At 42.1% G+C, this 22685-nt stretch overlaps 1 protein-coding gene across 5 annotated transcripts in view; it reads left to right on the top strand.

Moving 5' to 3' along the window:
* GRIK4 (glutamate ionotropic receptor kainate type subunit 4) overlaps positions 1-22685 on the top strand; it is a 714483-nt gene that overhangs the window by 443354 nt on the left and 248444 nt on the right. For all 5 annotated transcript variants that reach the window (XM_043998089.1, XM_043998087.1, XM_043998088.1 and 2 more), the window contains 2 exons: positions 6073-6251; positions 11080-11133. In XM_043998089.1, coding sequence (XP_043854024.1) covers positions 6073-6251; positions 11080-11133 — 233 coding nt within the window. The remainder of the gene's footprint in view (positions 1-6072; positions 6252-11079; positions 11134-22685) is intronic.

The following is a 22685-nucleotide window of genomic DNA, read 5'->3' as shown; positions in this document are numbered from 1 at the left end:
CTGTGCTAAATGCTTTACAAATATTATCTCATTTGATTCTCATGCTGAGGCATGTACCTGTGAAGGTAACTACTATTATGATCCTCATTTTATAGATGAAGAAACTGAGGCAAATAGAGGTTAAGTGACTTGCCCAGGGTCACACAGCTAGTAAGTGTTTGAGGTCACATTTGAACTCAGATTTTTCTGAATCCAGGTCCATTTCTCTATCCTTTGTGTCATCTAGCTAAGTCTCTAAATAAGGTTGATTTTTGTTTGGAATGGGGACCCAGAAGTGAATTCAATGGAGAAATGACATCTTTTCACTCATGGTACTCACTATTAGCTTTCTCCTGGGGGCAGGGAGAGCTTTCAGAGGGGTAAGGTTTTTTTAGTGTTTCAGTATAACATAAGCAACAAGGAGAAGAAACACCAATCTTGGGGGGGGGGTTGTCCTTATCCTATCCTAACAATATCTGAGTTACAAAGGATGCTGTCTTCAGCAACTCTAAAATTTAACTAGAGACATTATTTAGATAGGAAATTTGAGCCTCAGAGATATTAGGACTTGTCTAAAGTTACTTAATTCACAAGAGTCAGAATTGGGGCCCAAACCTAAGTTCTTTGACTCCAAACCCAGTGAGAAGAAGGCCAGTACATCAGAATATAAACAAAATCTTGGTCTTATGGATTGGATGTAAATGCAGAAAACTATATGTGCTGACGACCATGTGGTCCAGTAGGAAGTAGGCTGGCTTTAGAGTCAGAGAACATGGGTTCAGATTCTTCCCTTATTTCCTGTGTGACCCCGAAATTCACCTTCCTCTTCTGAAAATATTGGTGTGGGGGAGAACAAGTAGATGATCTACAAGGCCTTTTGCCAGCTTTATATCTAGGATCCTGTCATCTGAGAAGACTTCCTAGAAGAATCAGGCCTTGAAAGATGGACAGGTAGAGATACAGAGGGAAGGGTAGTCTGGAAGGTGGGAGTGGATTATGGGTGAGGGAGATGGAAATCACAGTCCACCATACATGTGACAAGTTGGCATTACTAAAGCACAAATCTAACCACTTCACTCCCTCATTCGAGAAGCTTCAGTGACTGCCCGTTTTTCTTTATTGTCTATCTCTAGGATAAGCTCTTCCACTCGGCATTTAAAGCCCTTTACAGCCCAGCATCAGTCTGTCATTCCAATCTGGTTTTATATTAGTCCCCCTCATATAGGATGTTCCAGCCTAACTGGGCTAATCTCCCACTTCTGTGCCTTCATACCGGCTGCCCTCCAGGCCAGGAAAGAATACCTTCCCTCCTCACCTCTTGCTCTTACAAGTCTTCAAGGCCTTTCCTGATACCCCCTAGCAGTTAGTGCCCCCTTCAATGAACTATTACACAAAATAATACATTATCCTTGATCAAGAAAGCATTTATTAAGCATTTGCATGGTTCTTTGTTGTTGTTTAGTTACTTTTTCAGTCATGTCCTACTCTTTATGACCCCATTTGGCATTTTCTTGGTAGCAATACTGGAGTGTTTGCCATTTCCTTCTCCAATTCATGTTACAGATGGGGAAACTGAGGCATGCAGGGGTAAATGACTTATCCAAGGTCATACAGCTAGTAAGTGTCTGAGGCCAGATTTGAACTCAGGATGATGAGTCTTCCTGACTTTAGGTCCAACATTCTATACATTGCACCACCTAGCTGCCCTCCTATGGTTCTAGCATAGTGCTAACCACTGTACTAGAAAATGGGGATTCAAAGACATAAGTGAAATAGTCCCTGACCTCCAGAAGCTTATACTCTAACAAAGGAGATGTTTACTTTATCTAGATTTTATATTTACTTATCTGTGTCCATGTTATTCCCTGACTCCCTTCTTCTCCCCAACCCCAGAAGAATGTGACATCCTTGAGGGCAGAAACTTTGTTTCTGTGCACATAGTACATAGTAGCTGTTCAATAAATGCTTGTTGAATTGAACTGTATCCAACTGAATTGAATTAGAGTGGGAAGGGACCTTGGAGATCATGCAACACAGAAGCTCTTCACCTTGTTTGTGTCATGAACACCATTTGCAGTCTGGGGAAGCCTAGTTACCCCATCTCAGAATCATCTTTTTAAATGCATATAATACAATCTATAAAATCACAAAGGAAATCAAATCTATGAAAATACATTTACCAAAATTGATTTTTTTTAAAGTTCACAGATCTTAGGTTAAGGACCACCCCCTTCCTCCAGTCTTATCTTTTTGTTTGGATGAGATAACCAAACCCCAGAGAGAGGTTAAGCTGATGGTCACAGAGCTAGTTTGTATCAAGCCCAGGACTGTCACTTAGGTGTCCTGACTCCTTATCTATGTGATTCCTTCCCATGCCTTCCCATTGCCACTCCTCTGAAAACCCTTAGTGGGGCTGCCTGTTCTGAGTGGATAGTTCCAGGCACAAACTCTAAGATCTCTCCTAAAGTGTCCCTGGCAATGGGGTGAGGAAGGTGCTAGAAAGATATGGAAGACCAGGCTCCTGGGTAGCCAACCTGGCACTCTGGTGACATTCTTTCCCAGAGATAAAATGTCCTTGGGCTACACTGTCTAGGGCTTCCTCATATCAGACATAATCCAGCTGTCGTTCCCCAAGCTTCCCTATCGCATCCTGCTGAATTTCATTGCCTTTTTGGAGAATCCCTGGGGATTTGGCCTCATTCCCAGGCAGACTGGAAAAACTTTCTGAGCCATCACCCTGGGATCCCTGGGACTTGCCTACGACAACCAGTTTACCTCAGTGAACACATCAGCTCATCCACTGATGAGGTTTGATTCAATTCAGTGCAAGTCACCTTTCTTAACAGTGCTTACTTAAGAGTGCATAGTTCTGTGCACTAGGACCAGGGGAGATACAAAGTTTCAATAAGACATAGGTCCTGGTCTCCTGGAGTTTATAGTCTAGCAGGATGATAAGACAAACATAACTCTTATACAAGGTAATACATGGTAAGAAAGCAAGCAGGCAAACATTTATTAAACTCTTGTGGTCCTGGAGAGTGTAGGAGCTGGGGATACAAAGAAGGAAATGAAACAGTCCCCACCCTCAGGAAACTCACACTCTAACAGGGGAGACAGTATGTACACATATAGGCATATCCTGAAATATAAAGCAGATACAAGGCAACTGCATGATAGAGGAGCAAAGTGCTCCATGAGATCTCAGGAATCCGGGAAAGCTTCATGGAAGAGGTGGCAGTTGTGTTGAACTTTAAAGGATGGAATAGAAATTCAACCCACAAATCTGGGAAAAGACATTCTAGGCAAAGGGAATAGTGTGAACAAGAGTTAAAAGAGAATAAAAGACATAGACTGTCTTATCATACAGTTTGGAACACAGCATATGTGGAAAAGAGTAATATGGCATACAGTTTGAAAGTTAATGGAGATCACCATTACTTTCTTAGAAAGTAGCCAGGCTGATCATCTCTTGTTTTCATGAGAATTCTGAAGGGCTAGCAGCTCTTGGTTCTGCCAGTTGGTCTTGGAGATGAGTCCTACCATTATAGAACACTTTCTGTGTACAGTGATCAGATGACTAACCAGATGGCTTTTTTTGCATAATTCATTTTAATCACTGCAGAGTAAGCATATACTAAGCAATTAAGCCATTGTCTAAATTTACATAAGGATCCAGATGGCTTTTTGTTCTTCACCTTATTCCTGGATATTCTTTACAATTTATGAATGGGGCAAACCAAGGCCTTAGGCCACCCAGCAATATGGTACATGATTTGAACCTGGCTCTCCATGTTCTTTTTCTTACACTAGATAATGTTGTCTCCTTTTACTCTGAGATGAGTCTTTAGCCTTCCTGGTGAAAAGTATCACAGGTATGATTGTCACAGTCTTTGGAGACTTGATAGACAAGAGGACTCAGGTGGGGTTATAGGTCCCTTCTCTCTTTTTCCTCCCTCCTCTCTCCCTGGCTATCTCAAACTCTTAGATAGGTTCTTCTTGAAGAAGGGGAGAAAGACCAAGACCTTTGATTGCAATACATATATCTGGATCACCTTGGAAATAATTTTTAAATATCATGACCCAACTGGGGACCTTCTGTTTACCCAGCCTCTGGGGTTATGGAAAAAGGACTCAGCATTTTATAATGGCCACATGGGAGAGGACAAGCTTTCTGGAGGAGGCCTGGCACTACGCCAACCAAATCATTGGGTTCAACATTCTGCTGTCCCCTCTTTTTTATTGGAAAGTGAAAAAAACCCAATTTTTCCCAAGGACATATGCTCAACTTCTCTCCGCCCCAGGCAGGGAGTTTCTGCCTAGTGCCTTCTAATGTTTGTAGTCATGTTGTTCTCTTGGCCCTTGGCATTAAGAATGGATAAATCTAGAGTTCAGCCTCCTGGGCATCCGAGCTCCTGGGAATGATAGATGTCTCTGCTGTACTCATGTCCCTAAGAGCCAAGCTAGAAGCAATAATGACAGTACATTCTTAGGAGTAGCCAATGCAGGTACTTTAGGCTAGTGGGGCCATCATCAAGTTATAGCTCTAGGCCTTTACTCCTTTAGGAATTATATAGGACAAGGTAGTTTGTAATATGGGGCAGGTGGTTGACACAGTGAATAGACCCCCCCCCCCATGCCTGGAGTCAAGAGGACCTGAGTTCAAATCTGGCCTCAAACACTTATTATCTATGTGACCCTGGGCAAATCACTTAACCCTGTCTTCCTCAGTTTCCTTATGTATAAAATGAGCTGCAGAAGGAAATGACAAACCAATCTAGTATCTCTGACAAACAAACAAACAAACAAACGAAAAACCCAAATGAGGTCATGAAGAGTAGGATACAACTGAGAAATGGCTAAACAGCAAAAAGCTTGGAACAGAGTCAGTTGGGTTCCGACCTTGCTCCTATCACTTACTACATGTGTGTGACCTTGGATAAGTCATTTGGGCCCCAGATTTCTCTTCTGTAAAGTTAGAGGGTTGGACTGGATGACCCCTAAAGTCCCTTCCAACTATGATCATTTATATTTATGTTAGCTCTACTTGACCTTGCATGAGCCTATAGATTCCCTTAGCAGATTTGGACTTGGGGGCAGCTCATAGGATCCCTAAAATGCTTCCCCTTCCCAATCTTTGTGGGTGTGTATTTGTGTGTGAGTGTGTACTCACATGGCCCTGGTTTATTTATCTCAGGAATAGGGACCTTAAAGACTATTTTTTCATTATTTTAGTTCAAAATGGGGCCCAAAGAGTTTATGTGTTTTACTCAAGAGCATAGAACTAGTCACCAGAAGAGCCTAGACTGACTCCAGGTCCTCTGATGCCAAATCCAGTGTGCTTTGTGCTGTATCATACAGTATTTCAAACCAAGGGGACCAGTTGGAAAAAAATAAAGCTTCATCCATTATTCTCTAATGGTTTCCATGAACAATCCAATGCCTTTAATTCTTTTTCCAATAGAATCTGGGGTACTCATTTCCCTGAAGATCTCTACCACATGCACACACACTCACTCACTCACCCACATATTCTTGGCACACTCATCTAGGGAAGGAGAAAGAACATGCACCCATTTGATCTCACAGTGTCTGGGTGCCCAGGAGCATCAGAGGCCCCTTAGCCTTAGGACATTTTTTATTTTCTTCTGAACCCCAGATTGGTTATCTATTGGAGAACAGTTCAAAACTTGTGTTTTTAATAACTGTAACCACACTTTGTCTTCATGTAACAACTCAGAGGTTTTGACAGATACTTGACCTGCTGGGGACTAGGTAGTTTCTTAGGTCCCTAACATCTGTCTTCCTGGAAGTAGAGAATTGATGGAAGGGTGGGTGAGAATGGGAGCAAGAAGGTGTGGTGGTCAGGATGACCTAAGAAAACCGCATTTTCCCTTTCACCCATATCACGTCCACAGTAAGTAGGATTAAGACTGAGAGTGATCTTTTTAGAAAGTAAAAATGACCTGTCCAAGGTTACCCGTCAAAGTTTAGCAAAAGACTTCGGGCTCACAGCCGGGGATTTCTGCTTTGTTGCACAGGCTCCTAAGTCAGTCCTGTGGGTCCTCAGAGGGTCTCTGCTCTCTTCTCTCTCAGGCCTTTTAAACCTGGAGAAGCTACTCAGACAATTCCTTATCTCCAAGGACACGCTCTCCGTCAGGATGCTGGATGACAGCCGGGATCCTACCCCACTCCTCAAGGAGATCCGAGATGACAAGACAGCCACCATCATCATCCATGCCAATGCCTCTATGTCCCACACCATCCTCCTGAAGGTAGGGAGTTGGAGCTGTGAAATAAGGGCATAGGGTACAAGAGGGAGGTCTTTTCTTCACTAGCATTTGCTCTCATAGCTGCGTTCAAGTGATAATCCCCTGGAGTTATCCCACAGCATAGACCAAATCCCCCTCATTTTACTGCTTCCCTCCTTCCCCACTCTTATTCTGAGTGCTAGCTGGATAATCATAATGTTTTCATATATATGATGTTTTATAGTACAAAATGTTTTCCAGATAGAGAGTAAAAATATTATTATTGACCCATTTTACTTATGAAACTGAGGCTAAGACATACCCAGGGTCATAAAGTTAGTAAGTAGCAGAAGTAGAATTTGAAATCAGATTTCCTGACTAAAAATAAAAAGTATTGAGGAAGGTAAAAAGCCTGTTTCCTAACCTAAAGGATTACAACATTATAAATTGAGAATTGGAAGGGAGCTTCCTTTTACAAATGAGAGAACTGAGGCTCAAGGAAGTTAAAATGACTCTCTAGGGGTCACATAAGCAGGAAGTAACAGAGTTGGGCTTTGAATTCAGATCTTCCCATTCCAAAACTAGTTACAGTTATACCACTTACAGTTTGGGCATACAAATGCACAAAACCCAAGTGAATGGCTATTTAGAACCATCAAATCTGTGTGAAGGGGCAGCTAAGACTTCTTAGGAAAGGTGTAATCTTGATTTGGACTTTTAAGGTTTTGTGTGTGTGTGTGTGTGTGTGTGTGTGTGTGTGTGTTTTAGGAGGGGAGAGTAGAAACACAATTTGGTAGAGAAAGTGATAAGGGGGACTTTTAAAAAAAAGCATGGCCTGGATGATGGTTTATAAGCAGAAGGAAGTGAATCATCTGTGGGGGACATTGGAGCAAGTTGGGGCAGGTTCCTGGAATCACTCAAAATTCCACGATTGGAAGAGACCTTGGAGATACTCTCATCTAACCTTTGCCTGTTCAGGAAACAAACCTCCCCCACCTCATCCTCCATCATCTAACAGCTGTGACTAGAGCCAGAGTCCACTCTGGGCATGTTCATATTTTTAGTCATTTTCAATGGGGCCCTCATTGGGCCTCAGCTCATGTCCAGCTCTTTTTGACCCCATTTTGGGTTTTCTTGGCAGAGATACTGGAGTAGTTTCCCATTTTATTTTCCAGCTCATTTTACAGATGAGAAAACTAAGGCAAACAGGGTTAAATGACTTAACCCAGGGTCACACAGCTATAAGTGTTTGAGGCCAGATTTGAACTCAGGAAGAGGAGTCTTCTTGACTCCAGTCCTGGCGCTCTATCCATGGCACCACTTAGCCTATCCACTGCCCACTCTGGCCATAATATAGGGCAAAAAGACAAAAGTCAGACTTTTGCAACATCCTATAGAAAATACTCCAAGTCTGCCATTCCTAAGCCTAGGGCATAGTAGCTGTTGGAGCAATTATGAATAACATTTCCCTCCCAGAAAACAACTCTCTTCTGGCCCCTTGATTGGGGGAATCATAGAATCATAAGATTATAGATCTGTTGTTGTTCAATTGTGTCTGACTCTTCATGACCCCATTTAGGTTTTACCTTGGCAAAGATTGCTGGAATGGTTTGCAGTTTCCTTCTGCAGCTTATTTTACAGATGAGAAAACTGAGACAAACAGGGTTAAGTGACTTGCCCAGGGTCACAGTGTCTGAGGTCAGATTTCACTCAGGAAGAAGAGTCGTCCTGATTCTAAGCCCCATGCTGTATCCACTACTCCACCTAGTTGTCAGAAGCCAAGGGATGGACAGTGTCCAGTGCTAAATGGGGTGTATTTGGTTGAACAGTTGAGAAGAACCCTGGGAGAAACGCAGACAGTTCTCTTTGATGCCTTTCTGGACCATATGTAAGGTGCTATTGGCACCTTCTTAGGTGAGAAGAGAGATGCCAGAGAAGGTCAACACTATGGCCAAGCTTCTGCTCCCTGGACCATCCTAATGCCATTTTAATTTTACATTTAAGTGCACCTTACTATCTTCTGCCTGAAGACTTGATTCTTATTTACCTTTTGATGAGAATGAGAAGCCAGACAGACACTGAGATTATTGTCTCCCCTTCCCATTCTCCCCTTGCCCACATTTTTTTTGTCTTGGAGTTAATAAGAGATTTGAATGAGTTTTCTCCTTACCGAGGGCTATCCCTTCAGCCCGTTGCTATAGTAATTTTCCACTGCTCCAAAGCAGTGCTTTTCAAAGTGCGTACACACGTGCATGTTCATGGGCACACATGCACACACACACACACACACACACACACACACAGACACACACACACACACACACACACACACACACCTTAATGCAGGCTTTTCTTTTGCTCCTCCATCTCCAGGGCCTTCACTAGCCATGACCAGTAAAAACATCAAGGTTAAAGGAGAGCCACAAATGGAAGCTAGCTGGGGGTGGGGGGATCCTGCACAGAGTACAGAATGAGGGGCAAAGCCTAGAGCAGAATCTGAGGCCTGGAACCCATCCTTGGCTCAGTTGCTCAAGTTTAGTCTTCTCATGCCGACATTCTCCATAGGGTTGTCTCCCTACCAGTCTTAGCAGAGTTTGAATTCAGTGGCAATTGTTAGTATGCATGTTTTCCCTGAGAAGGTGCCCAGTGTGGATCTATATCCTGTCTCATTCTTAAACAATTATGATTTCTAGAGCAAGACCGATCCAATACAACAGATACCTATCGAGCACCTGTTGTACGCAAGTCACCAGGCTTGACACTGGACATGCAAAGGAAAATCTGGACTCAGAATCAGAAAAATCTGGGTTCAAATACCATCCAAAGCACTTATTAGCTGGGTAACCCTGGCAAAAGCACTTAACCTCTCTGTACCTCAGTTCCCCAGGCTAAAATTAGGGGGAGGCAACTACTTCCTCAAAGGGCTTACATTCATTTTGTTGTTATTCTATTGTTTTAGTCATGTCCAACTCTTTGAGATTGACCCCATTGGGGGTTTCCTTGGCAGATGCTGGAGTGCTTTGCCATTTCTTTCTCCAGTTCATTTTATGAGGATGAGAAAACTGAGGAAAACAGGGTTAAATGACTTGCCCAGGGTCACACAGCTAGTAAGTGTCTGAGGCCAAATTTGAACTTAGGAAGACTCATCTTCCTGACTCCAGGTCTGGGGCTCTATTTACAGTACCACCTAGCTGCCCCTACATTCTACCGAAGGAATACAACATGTAGGGAAACACAATTTGTTGTAGTCATTATTAGGAAACCAGGAGGCTAAATTGGGATTGAGCAGGGAAAGGAGAGGGGTCCCTGCAGGCTACTGCTAGGATGTTTTTCAGTCAGGCTGAATGCCTCCTAAAGGCTCCCATTAGGAGCAAGCATGCTGGACTCTCATCACAGCAAGGCTTCAAGACTCTCCTTCCTCTTTCCTTTCCCCTTCCCACAGTGCTTCAATTGCTGATAGCCAGACTCTAGCAACATCACTGCATTAAGGTCTTTGGAGGGGAGCAGTGCAGGACACAGTGACTAAAACCTCTTTAGTTGGAATACAGACGTGAGTGGGACCTTAGAGATAATTGAGTCTCCCCGCCTCATTTTTCAGATGAGAAAAATGAAAGCCCAAAAAGGTAGATGGCATTGAAACAAGGTCACAAAGGTAGCAAGTCACCTGATCTGGGATTCGAATTGAGGCCCTTTGTGAATTCCAAATTCTTTTTAGTATACAATGGATCAGGGATAGATCTGTCTTAGACCAAAGCAATCTGGGGAAAGAGAGGTTGTTGGGCTCCCAGCTCCATAATGCCCATGCCCCTGTGATTGTTTGGGGCTTGGCAGTACAATTGTTTCCTCTTGAATTCAAAAGGATTTGCAGCATAATCCCTTACCTTATTGAGCAGCTGTTTCAGCTACAAAGTTCTTGTTTACTCAGAATTCCAGCTTTTAAAAACTCCGAATCTCTTTTGTCTTTAGAATGGTAGATTTCACAAAATGGGTTTTGACTACTTGGATTATAACCTCCCTTCTCTGGTGAACCCTGACCTCATATCTTCATGGGGTAGTAATTGGCCACATTAACCCCCATCAAAAGCTTTATCATAGAGGGGTCACAAGGGCTCCAATCAAAGGTTCATGAGTTTTAGAACTGTTTTGGCCATTAATAGCCCTCTAGTCCAATCTAGGCTATTTGTAAGGTAAGAACCTGATGAATGAGGAAACTGAGGCCCATAGAGGGGAGATGGCTTGTCTGAGGTCACAGCTCATTGGTGGCAGAGCTGTCACTAGAACACAAGTATCCTGGCTTATGACCCTTTTTCTACTATTTAGTTTTTATTCCTTGTGCTTCTTTAAAAAAAAAACAAACTAATCTTTTTTCCTCCCTGTGTCTTTTCTTGGTAGAGAAACATACTCTCTCTGTGAGCATGCACTGTAAGAACACTGGCTTCAGTGGTCTCTCAGTGGCCCTGGGGTGACAGATACATGGTAAGAGCCTTCCATGCAGTCAGGAAGAGGCATGGGCACTGGGGAGAAAGGGACTCATTATTTATCTAATCTACTTGTCTGTTTCTATAGCACCTGTCAGCTTCATATCCAGGCACCTTGACAGGAAAGGTTGATCAGGGACAAAAAGATCAGAAAAGAGAGAAGAAAAGAAAAAGAGTGCCCTGGAGGGCTATGTTCTCCTCTCCATCCCCTTGGCCATAGGCAAGGGCTGTTGCAGGGTCAAGATTTTCCACAGTCCAAGGAACTGAAGGTGGGCCACTCAGAGAGAGTGGCATGGGTTTAGACATTGCAGGTATAGTCACTCTCCAGTAGGTTTTCCCCCCTTCTAAATCTCTCTTCTTTTTTTTTTTTCCAGGCAGCTGAACTCGGGATGGTATCAGCCTATTACACATACATCTTCACTAATCTGGTAAGACATTTTCACAGTTCATCCCTTCTTCGTTAAGAGTACTATTAGGGGGCAGCTAGGTGGCGCAGTGGATAAAGCACCGGCCCTGGATTCAGGAGTACCTGAGTTCAAATCGGGCCTCAGACACTTACTAGCTGTGTGACCCTGGGCAAGTCACTTAACCCCCATTGCCCTGCAAAAATTAAAAAAAAAAAAGTACTATCAATTAGAGTTGGTGGGCTATGACTGACTATGGCTCAGGAGCTGTGTAGTAGGGGAAGTAGATTTGAAGGAGTCCAAGAAAGCCTCTTCTAATATCTTGGTTCTCATATCTTAGAAAATGTAAGTCTATTGAGATCCTCAAAATGCAGTGGATCTTTAAATAAGCAGTTGGAAGGATTTAGTTTAGACTCTAGGAAGAACTTCCTGACCAAATTAATGGAATGGGGTAACCTTGGTGGAATGTATATTCTCTGGAATTCTAAGAGAGCTACAGAGATGTCATGAATAATAAAATACGGGCAGCTAGGTGGTTCAGTGGCTAGAGCACCGGCCCTGGAGTCAGGAGGACCTGAGTTCAAATCCAGCCTCAGACACTTAACACTTACTAGCTGTGTGACCCTGGGCAAATCACTTAACCCTCATTGCCCCACACAAAAACAAACAAATAAACAAACAAATAAATGAATGAATGAATAATAAAATAAACAATCTATTCTATTGGCATCCTCAGATTGAATAATTCTTTAACTTTTATTAAAATATAAATCTTGAAAGGAAATCTAATGTCACAGGCCATGGAGAGGGGGGCATTTTTTCCAGTTTTGTAGGATTATGAATAGATTTTTTTACCGTTGGTTTTCCTGGTATTGGGTATTCACATTCTTTTCTGAGAAGCTTTCCCTAGTCCCCCAAATCAGTAACAACCCTTTCCCTCACACCTCACATAACCCTGTATTTTCTGCCTCTTTATGGACTTTTTATGTAATAATGTTTCTTGTAGCTATCTGCGTGTGCCCTGTCCACATACTAGACAGTTAGCTCTACAAAGGCAAGGAGCATACTTTATCTAACTTTATATTTCCTCAGCACCTAGCATGGTGCTCTACAAAGAGAAGACCTTTGACAAATGTTTGTTGAATGAAATAATGAATGAATTTCAACTTTCTAGGCCAATTTCAAGGTAGAGAATGAGGTGCAAGAGATGGAAATGACTTAGAATCACAAAATCCTTGAGCCAAAAGGTATCTTAGAGATCAATGAAAGCATAGCTGGGGGGTCTGCAAAGTTGTGTTCTTAATATTTTGGTAACTATTTCAATATAATTGGTTTCCTTTGTAATCCTATGTATTTTATTTTGTACATTTAAAAACATTATCCTGTGAAGGGATCCATAGACTTCACCAAACTGCCAGTGGAATCCAGGACATCAAAAAGGTTAAGAATCCTTGAACTTGAGGTCTTCAGCAAAGGAGTAGAATTACATGGTGTCTCTGGTCTTCTCATTCCTCTTCCTTATTGCCTACTTATTACCTACTTATTAATGGTTTGTTGAATTGGATTTAGCCCAGCAGCTTCATTTTACAGATGAGGAAACTGAGACCCAGAATGGTTCACATAGGAAAGCCCAAAGTCAAATAGTGGCATTAGAGCCCATAGCCAAAGTCCCACTCTGAGTCAAATGGTGTCTAACTCTATAGCCTAACATTTAGAAGAGCATTCCATCCTTAGAGTGCTTTATCAGAAAAAGAGTCTGGTTCAGACTCTAGGAAGGACTTCCTGGTTTGCTTCTTTCCTGGAAGTTTGAGAACAGGAGAGCTTCTCCATTATCCTGTATGATTTAGAGATGGGGATGCACAGGGTGATCTTTGCTTCTTTGTAGTCCCAAGTGTCTGTGGGCACATAGAGACCTTAAGCAGAGCAGCCTAGAATCTTAGAGGTAGAAGGGACTTCAGAGGTCATCCAATTCAACCCTCTGCCTGATGCAGGCATCCCTCACACAGCAATGCCCACAGCCTTATATTCACATGCTTCCAATGCCAAGTAGTGTGGGAGATTGTTGTGAACAGAGGACTTCTTTTTGTTCTACCCTGCGCCCCCTGCCCACCAATGGCAAACAGTGGGGACAAAAGCTCTCCCGCTTTTCTGGTGAGAAATGCCTCTCTAAATCAGAGCATTAACATGTAAACAAGGAGAAAAGGATTAACCTATTCCCACAGCCACACAGACACGTTCACTTAAAATAAGGCAGGATCCAGGGAGTGCCTGTGCAAGTTGGCAAGCGAGTAAAGAGAGAGATTAAAGTACAATCCCATTCCACCTCCAGTGCCTGTGAGAAACAGAGGAGAGTTACAAAGTAAAAAGACATGCCAGGGGCTGCTCCACACAATGCTAGCCCATCAAGGGCACTATCAATATTCAGCATCCCCCTCCACAGAGGTAGGGAGCCACCAGGGTGATAGCACAGGTGGGAACTTAGCCCCAACAGTTGGGTTGTAAGAATTAGGATCATAATGATGTTACGTTATTATCTGGAGGTTTTTCATAAGAAGGCCCATGTTAACTAGGATGGATCAGATCCAGTACTGCTTGGAAGCAGGGGAAGGAATGAGTTGACCTCTGGCAGTGCCTTTCCAATGGACAGAATCAAGAGGAATAAGATATTTTGAAGCCTGTGTGTAAGGAGAAATGGGCAAAAACCCAACAGCATGGATGGTGCTGTTCAGGTAGGAGTGCATAGAAACAGAACAGTACAAGACCCCAGCAGCAAGTGAAGGTTCTGGAGTCCACATGAGTGTTCTGCTTGCTGAGACGAGACGAGACAGATGTCTATTAGGAATAATAAAACGATTTCTGATCTCACAGAGGGGGTTGCACCAGCCTGTTTACCGGGGGCCTCGTCCAGCCAGTAGGAGCTTATAAATATTTATTTCTGCCAGCATCAGTGTGCTGGGGAGGAAAGGAAGTGGTGGCAGATGTGATGCTGGCTATTTGGAGTGGGAGTCAGAGGAAAAGGCACTCAGGGACAGAGGGGCCACAGAAAGAAATGAGCCGGGCCTAACTGGGATGGGTGGTTGTGCAGAATGGGGATGCTGGAAGATATCATTAAGTGGAGAGCATAGGGGAAAATCATTCACTTAAGGTGTGCCAGAAAGTCTCACGTCCTGAGTCACCTCATTCTCGATATCTGTCCCTAGCTGCAGTGATTGCTCTGAATGTCTCAATTCCAAAGCATCTTCACAGAAGCAGTACATCTTCTCAGGAACCCCTCCTGACTCTGGGTCACCATTCTCATATCATGTAAAAATGACAAACCCACAATGCCTTTCTCCTTCCTAGTATCCATTCCACAGGCAAATACTACCATGTATCAATACTTGCTTTTCTTTTGTGTCTTAGTCATATGTTTCCAAAGAGATTATGACCTGTGAAAAGGCAGGGATAGACTCATAGCTTTTTGTGTTTCCCACAGTGCCTAGCACAGTGCTCTTCATATAGCAGGCATTCAGTCAACACTTGTCACTTGCTCAATAGCTTGAAAGATTCTTTCTTTGCTAGGCACTTGCACATACGCACAAATGCAAATGCACATAAATATATATGATTCACTATACATAGTGAACAGCTATGCACAGTGTATCCCAAAAGTCTTAGTGCTGCTTTAAGCTTTAGTAGGTATATATTATATATTAATTTTATTAAATAGTTGTTAATTATTAAATACTTTATTTAATAGGTATATTCTATATAGCAATAATTCTCCTTGTGTCTCTGTCTCTTTTCCCATATATACACAAATATATGGAGAGATATTAAAACATAAATCTATTATCATGTATAATTATATGATAGATATATCATCTATTTCTATGTAATATAGTATAAAATGTGACTATATAAATATATATCATTCACTATGCTAAGTAAATAGCTATATGTATATATGTGTGCACGTATATCCTATTTCGAAAAACTTTCTCTGTATATTTCTCTCTTTTGACATAAATACATATATGTGTATATATTTATGTCAACACACACAGACACAGAAAGAGATACATTCATAGAAAGTTATTGCCATATAGGAAATAGACACATGTGTGTAAACACATATATGTGGAAGAGAAGTGGCCGGAGAGAGAGAGAGAGAGAGAGAGAAGAGAGGAAGAGAAAGAGATGGGGAAGGGAAGAAGGGAGAGAGGGAATGAGAGAGAGAGAGACAGAGAGAGACTTAATCAGTGTAGGGAGCTCCTAATGAGTTCTTCCTTATTCCAAGGTTAGCCCTCTATCCATTCTGCCACTTCTTCCTCTTGAAGTCCTCAATTTCCTCCTCTGCAAAATGAGAGGGCTGGAATAGATGATCTGCAAAGCCCCACAATGTATCATATATCAGTATAATAAAATTGAAGGATTAGAATGGACCTCAGAGATCATTGAGTTCAATTTCCACCCAAAGCATGAATAACCACCCCCACCCCCTTGCAATTGCATCCTCCAGCCTGGAGGCTGGTGGGACACTTGAAAGCACCTGTGGAGAACTAACTCATTGTGGAGAGGGAATTCCTTCCTCATAATTATTGGTGACAACTGCTGATCCACTGCCACTAACAGATAGGTAGGAACCAGATCTTTAGGAGTAGCAGTACTCTTCCCCATACCACCAATCCTACTTCCAGCCCAACCCTTGTAGCCACCATGAGGTCAACAACTCCCTGGGAGAAGGGGCTAGCCATCCTTACCAATTGCTGACCAACAGCTATACAAAGAGCAGGCAAGCCAGCCTAACTGAAGCAGCTAGGCACCCTGAAGGAGAGACAAGAGACAGCACATACCAGACAGCTCAGATCACCACCATCACCACTACTACCATCTTGACCACCATCTCCCCTAAGACCCTGTTGAGAACAGTCCAGGAGCCTGAACCCAAGAACCTTAGGAATATCAACACTTCCAGCCCAGTGCCCTCAGCCTTCATCCTTGGAAGCAACCATTTTGCAGATGCATCCGGACATGCATTTCTGTAGGTGCTGCAGCTACAGTTACTAAAGACCCAGAAAAGAAAAGTTCTTGCCACCAAAGGCCTTGGCACTGATAAATGGTTCAACATCAGAAAACAACATGATTTTATCAGTGGAAATTACATTAAAGAAGAGGCATTGCCATATCCTTTGTCTCTACACCCTAAGAACCATGGGGTTTTTCCATATATCTTGCTGCTGAAACCTTCCATATGTGTTGTCTTCCCCATTAGAATGTGAGCTCCATGAAATAAGGCACTGTCTTATCCTCCAGTTTGTACCTTCAGCATGTAGCGCAGTGCTATGTGTACAATAGGAGCTTAATAATTGCTTCATTCAGTCCTTCACTGACTCCAGAGGCAGTCCATTCCATTTGTGAACAGTTCTCATTGTTAGGAAGGTTTTTCTTACCTTGAGCTAAAACCTACCTTTCTATTCCCTTCTACCCTTTGGTCTCATTCTGCCCTCAGGGTCCCTACAGAACCAGTCTAATCTCTCTTCCACATGACAGTGCTTAAACTATTCAAAGGCATGTATCATGACACCTCTTGAGTCTTCTTTTCTCCAGGCTAAACATCGACAGATCCTTGATCTTCATAGGATCTCCTCATCATCCTGGTTGCCCTCCTCTGCACTTGTTTCAGCTTGTCAGAGCCCTTGCTAAAATGTAGAGTCCAGAACTAGACACAATATCCCACAATGATCTAGACGTGGACTGACCAGGATACAGTACAATTATAGCATACCCTTTCCCTACTTCACTTTCCTACTTTGCTTACTAAGGCAGCCTAAGATGGAATTAACCAAGCGGATCACATCTATGTTCAGAGATTATAGGTTTAGAGCTGGAAAGGGCTTCAGAGGGCATTAAATTCAACTCTCTTAAACTGAAGCAAAGAGAAGTTAATTATTTTGCCCAGGATCACACAGCTATCATTTAAGTCTCTGAAGCGGGATTTGAACCCAAGTCTTCCTGACTCCAAGCTCAGTGCTTTAGGATTAGTGTACTTTTCATCCTATGATTCCTACAGAGGTGTCATTGGGTGCCTGGCCCAATTCTAATCCATTCAGCTAACATTTTTGGAGTGCCAGTTTTATGTGAACCATTGTGCTAAGCAAAAAGTTGAGGATTACCTTGCCACTCCCCGCCAAATACTGACTACATAGATATAAGGGGAGAATAAGATAAAACTAAAACATAAGGTAAAATGTGAGCAAGCATGGTAGGGATAAGGTAATTTCAGAGGACACAAGGATCCCAACACAGAGAGAAAACAATCTCTTATTAGGTGGTTTAGGAAACTTTGCTCCTTCCTTTCCCTGAGCCTTGTGGTCATGATCATATATCTGGGTGGACTGTTGATCCCTGACACCATGTTATTAGGATAATGCCTTTTTTTTTCCTCCATTTACTTCTTGGCTGGAGGGGAAAAACTTTTAAAGTCCTATACAAATAAATTATTTGAACCTGTCCAGCAATTATCTGCCCCTATTCATTTCCTGCACTGTTCCCTATACATAGAATGTCCTCTTCTGCCATCTTTGTTTGCCAAATTCCTATCCATCCTATAAAGCCCAACCCTGGGGTATTAAAATACTAGAATGTTAGAATTGAAAGAGACTCGAGAGACTAAGCCAGAGTTTCTTAAGTTAGGGTCCATGAACCCCCAAAGAGTCCATAGATAGATTTCCAGGAATTCTAATTTCCTCTAAGGACTTAATTGGAAAAAACAAATACATCTTTATTTTCACTTACATCTAACTGAAATTTAGAATTTCTTTCAATTATTTAGGCACATTATTCTGAGAAGGGGCCCCTAAGCTTCACCAGATTGCCAAAGGGGTCCATGACTCAGAAAAGGTTAAGAACCCTTCAACTCATTCAACCTCCCCTCCCCCCTGCCTTGCATTTTTTCAGAAGAGGAAACTGAAGCACAGAAAAGTCACAAATTGCTAATAAGTGACAGAACCAAGGTCCAGGTCAAGGTTTTCTGCCTCTAAGTACATGATTCTTTCCATTGTCCTGTTGTTACTCATTCCATGAAGCCTCTGATTCACTGAAACCATCACCCAGAACTTCACACTGAATTCTGTTCCCACTTCTCTAATGCATGAGAGGCAGTGTAGCATGGTAAATAGAGAGCTGCCTTAGAGTGAGAAGCATCCTCTCTGACTCATACTAGCTTTATGACTAGCTGTGTGACCATGAACACATCACTTAACTTCTAAGTTCCTGAAGCAAATCTCTAAGACCATGTTACCAGCAAGTTACCTATCTGTATAAGTACTCTCCAAATGGACAGCTCCCCTACAAAGTCAGGTCCCACCTCCATGTGTTATTGTATATGATAGTTTTTTGTATTATATTTCAAATTCCCATACTATAGTATGGTCAGAGACTAGATACAGACTAAATTTTTGTCTCCTCCATTAACTAGCACATTGCCCTGTATCTGGTGATGAATGAATGAATAAATGAATTTTAAAAATTTGTTAAGTATTTATCATGTGCCAAGTATTATGCTAAGCACTGGGGATTCAAATACAAGCAAGTAAAATAGACCTTGCCCTTAAGGAACTCAAATTCTGATAATGGCAGAAGATGACACATATAGAGACTGGAATATGGGAAGGAAGAAAAATACCAGTATGAGAGCAGTATAATAGGTGAGAAAGAAATGGAGTTTGGAGCAAGAGTAAGGTCATACATGGCTAAAGTCCTTCCTAAAATGGTGGGTCCAGGGAGAGAGTCACATTGAGAAGAGGAGAACTCCAGGTTGGAGGTTTCCCAAGTTCTAGACACATAGTAGGTGCTTAATAAGTGACTGTTTATTGATAGATTTCAGGGAGCACAGCAAATCAGTATCCTTGCAGAAGGATTCATTCATTCATTCATTCAATACACATTTATCAATCACCTACCATGTTCCAGGCACTATGCTAAGTGCTAGGGATACAAAAAAGGAGGCAAAAGACAGACCACGCCTTCAAGGAGTTAAAATCGATTTGGGGAGACAACACACAAACAAATACATGCAAAACAAGCTGTTATGTTGTTGTTTCTGTATACAGGATGAAACAGGGGAAACACTGGAATTAAGAGGAGTTAGGGAAGGGTAACAGGTTTATATGAGTCAAAGCCCTGCAGTGGAGTAAATGTGCCCACATTTTGAAGTCAGAGTGGCTCCAGAATCAGGAGTAATGGTAACTCCCACCAGTATAGATCTTTAAGTTACAATGCATATTCCTCACAGCATCCCTTTGAGATGGACACTACAAGTAATATGGGCAAACTGAGGTTCATAGAGAAATGACTTACCCAAAGTCACACAAGTGTGTGTTACAGTCAGGTTTGGAATTTGGGCTTCTGAGGTCCTCACCCAGGGCTCATTCCATTGTAACATACAACCTCTGCACAGAGTAAATTAGCAAATTTTGGACTGGTAGGTCAGTGTCAGAGAATCAGAAAGATATGACAGCCAAAGAAGGACAAGTCAGGAGGACAGCTTAAAGGGTATCTATAGGGGGGGAAGGAACAGGGCAGCAGTCAGCAGGGGGAGCATGTGTCAAAGTCAAAGACTCTTGATCACAGAAGCCATTCCTCTCCCCTATTCTCCCTCCTCCAGGGCTTGTCTGCAGTCCCAATCAGTCTGGATTTGAAAGCAGCCCATCAGCAGCCTGATATGAAGAGGGCAGAGTAGAGGATCAATGTCAGCTCCTGGTTTCAAGTACATTCAGGGTACTTGAACTGGGCAGCTAAGACAAAATCAAGGAAAGTAGAAAGAGGCAAGGGTCAGGAACCACAGAAGGTCAGAAGCTAAGGAGCCAGACAATAGCCAAAAGGACACATGCTGTGAAGCAGGTGGACAGAAGCCCAGAGATGGTCAAGAGCTAAAGGAGCAGAGACAAAACCAACAAGAATATGTGTAGCTCCGGGGTTAAAGGGACCCAGATGGCTGAAGCAATCCTTTGGTTTTGCCCCAATGCTGCTTGGCTATGCATATCATTAAAGTAGGAATAAATGCTAAATGTATTCATTTAACTCGATTCAACAGATATTTATTAAGTGGTTATTATGTGCAACTAAGTGGCACAGTCAATAGAGCACTGGACTTGGAATCAGATAGACTCATCTTCTTGAGTTCAAATACAACCTCAGACACTTCCTCATTGTGTGACCCTGGGCAAATCACTTAGCCCTGTTTGTCTGGAAATTCTGAGTTCAAATCCCACCTGTGGCATTTGCTGGCTGTGTGACTCTGGGCAAGTCATTTGATATCTTAGAACTCTAAACAGTTCTCTAAAGCTATAGAATGTGCCAGTATAAAGGGAGTTTCCTATATCAATGAAATCCCATGTCTGATTTTTTAAAATTTCATTTTATTTTATTTTCCCATATAAATATTTTATTATTTTCCAATTACATTTAGAGATAGTTTTCAACATTTGTTTTTATAATATTTCTAGTTTCAAATTTTCTCCCTCCCTCCCCCCTCCCCAAGACAGCAAGTAATCTGATAAAGGTTATATATGTACAATCACATTAAACATATTTCTGCATTAGTCATGTTATGAGAGAGGAATCAGAGCAAAAAGGGAAAACCTCAAAAAAGAAAAACAATAACAACAAAAATAATAGAAATTGTATGGTTTGATCTGCATCCAGATTCAACAGTTCTTTTTTTCTGGATTTGGAGAGCATTTTCCATAAGTCCTTTGGAACTATCCAGGTCTGATTTTTTTTTTTTTCAGGTCTGATTTTTAAAGAGGGAGGGAGAGTGTGGAACTGGAAAGCCAGGGTGGTGACAAATTATGAAAGGCTTTGAAGGTCAGGCTAAAGATTACGGATTCCAATTAAATAATCAGTGAATAATTGGGAATGGAGGAGTGACGTCAGGTGGCCTTCCTCTTCTCATGCCCACCATCTCCATTTCTGACCTAGATCCCAGACCCTCCTGTCTCCTCTAGGACCTTGTTTCATCAATCATACCCTTTCCATCTTTCTCTCTCTACTCGACTCTTACCCTCTGCCTACAAATTTGCTTGTGTCTCTCACATCTTTTTAGCAAACCTCAAACCCAAATAAAAATTTCCCTTGCTATACTTTCAAACTATTGTGCTCTCCTTTTCCCCCTTTACTATCCACTTTCTAGAGAGAAGAGTCTATACCTGCAGTTTGGCCTGTTTCCTTACCCCCTGCTGAAACTGTTTCCCCTGAGGACATCAGTAACCTCTTAGTTATCAAATACTGTGACCTTTTTTCAATATCTGCCTTCATTGACCTTTTTGCATCATTTCATAGTATTGACACCTCCCCTTGAATTTAACAGGAATTTATGTATTAAACACCTGCTATGGTCATGGTCTATGTAGTAGACATTGGAGATATGAAGATAACAAAAAAAAAGCTGTCTTTATTCTTAAATATAAAGGGGGGGGTGAAAATGTCAACAGGCAAGTAAACAAGATAATCTGAGAAAGAGAGTGCTAACAATTGTGGGGGAGCCTCCCATAATAGGTAGCACCTGAGATGAGTCTTGAAAGAATCTAAGGCTTCCAAGAGGTAGACATGAGGAACAAGTGAGTGCATTCCAAGCATGGGGTTAGAGGCAAGGAATAAGTGCATTTCTTTCTTTCTTTCTTTCTTTCTTTCTTTCTTTCTTTCTTTCTTTCTTTCTTTCTTTCTTTCTTTCTTTCTTTCTTTCTTTCTTTCTTTCTTTCTTTCTTTCTTCCTTCCTTCCTTCCTTCCTTCCTTCCTTCCTTCCTTCCTTCCTTCCTTCCTTCCTTCCTTCCTTCCTTCCTTCCTTCCTTCCTTCCTTCCTTCCTTCCTTTCTTTCTTTCTTTCTTTCTTTCTTTCTTTCTTTCTTTCTTTCTTTCGGTGGGGCAGTGAGGGTTAAGTGACTTGCCCCGGGTCACACAGCTACTAAGTGTCTAGTGTCTGAGGTCATATTTGAACTCAGGTCCTCTTGAATCCAGGGCTGGTGCTTTATCTACTGTGCCACCTAGCTTCCCCAAATGAGTGCATTTCAAATGTAAAGTTTAGCTTGTGTAAAGGCCTGAAAGTCAGAGATAGCATATCAGAGATAGAAACAGCAGAGCAGTTAGGTAGTATGCAGAGGAATGATGTGAACTTAGTCTGGAAAGTAGTGAAGGGCTTGTAAATATCAGAGGAGTTGGTGTTTTGTCCAATAGGCAGTAATGAACTATAGAAGCTTTTGAAGTGTGTGAGGAATATGGTCAGGTCTGTGCAGTAGGAAAATTATCTGGGCAGTCATGTCAAGAATAGATAACTTGGACCAGAGAGAGATCGAAAGCCAAACAATCCATCAGGAGGCCATTTAATTAGTCCAGTGAGTGATGAGAAAGACTTGAACTAAGTTGGTTATGATGTGAGTAGAGAAAAGGGAACAATTGTAACATGTTGGGGAAGTGAAATCAGCAAGATTCAGACTGGAAATGGGGAAAGGGAAGTAGCCCTATTCTCCTCATTTTGCATTCCTTCTCTTGTCAATCTCTTCTTCTCCCCATGGCTCCAATGATCACTTTTGCATGGAC

Source organism: Dromiciops gliroides, chromosome 3 (assembly GCF_019393635.1).
Source record: "Dromiciops gliroides isolate mDroGli1 chromosome 3, mDroGli1.pri, whole genome shotgun sequence".
Lineage (NCBI taxonomy): Eukaryota > Metazoa > Chordata > Mammalia > Microbiotheria > Microbiotheriidae > Dromiciops > Dromiciops gliroides.
The sequence above is the reverse complement of the archived record's forward strand: the minus strand, read 5'-3'. Positions and strand labels throughout refer to the sequence as shown.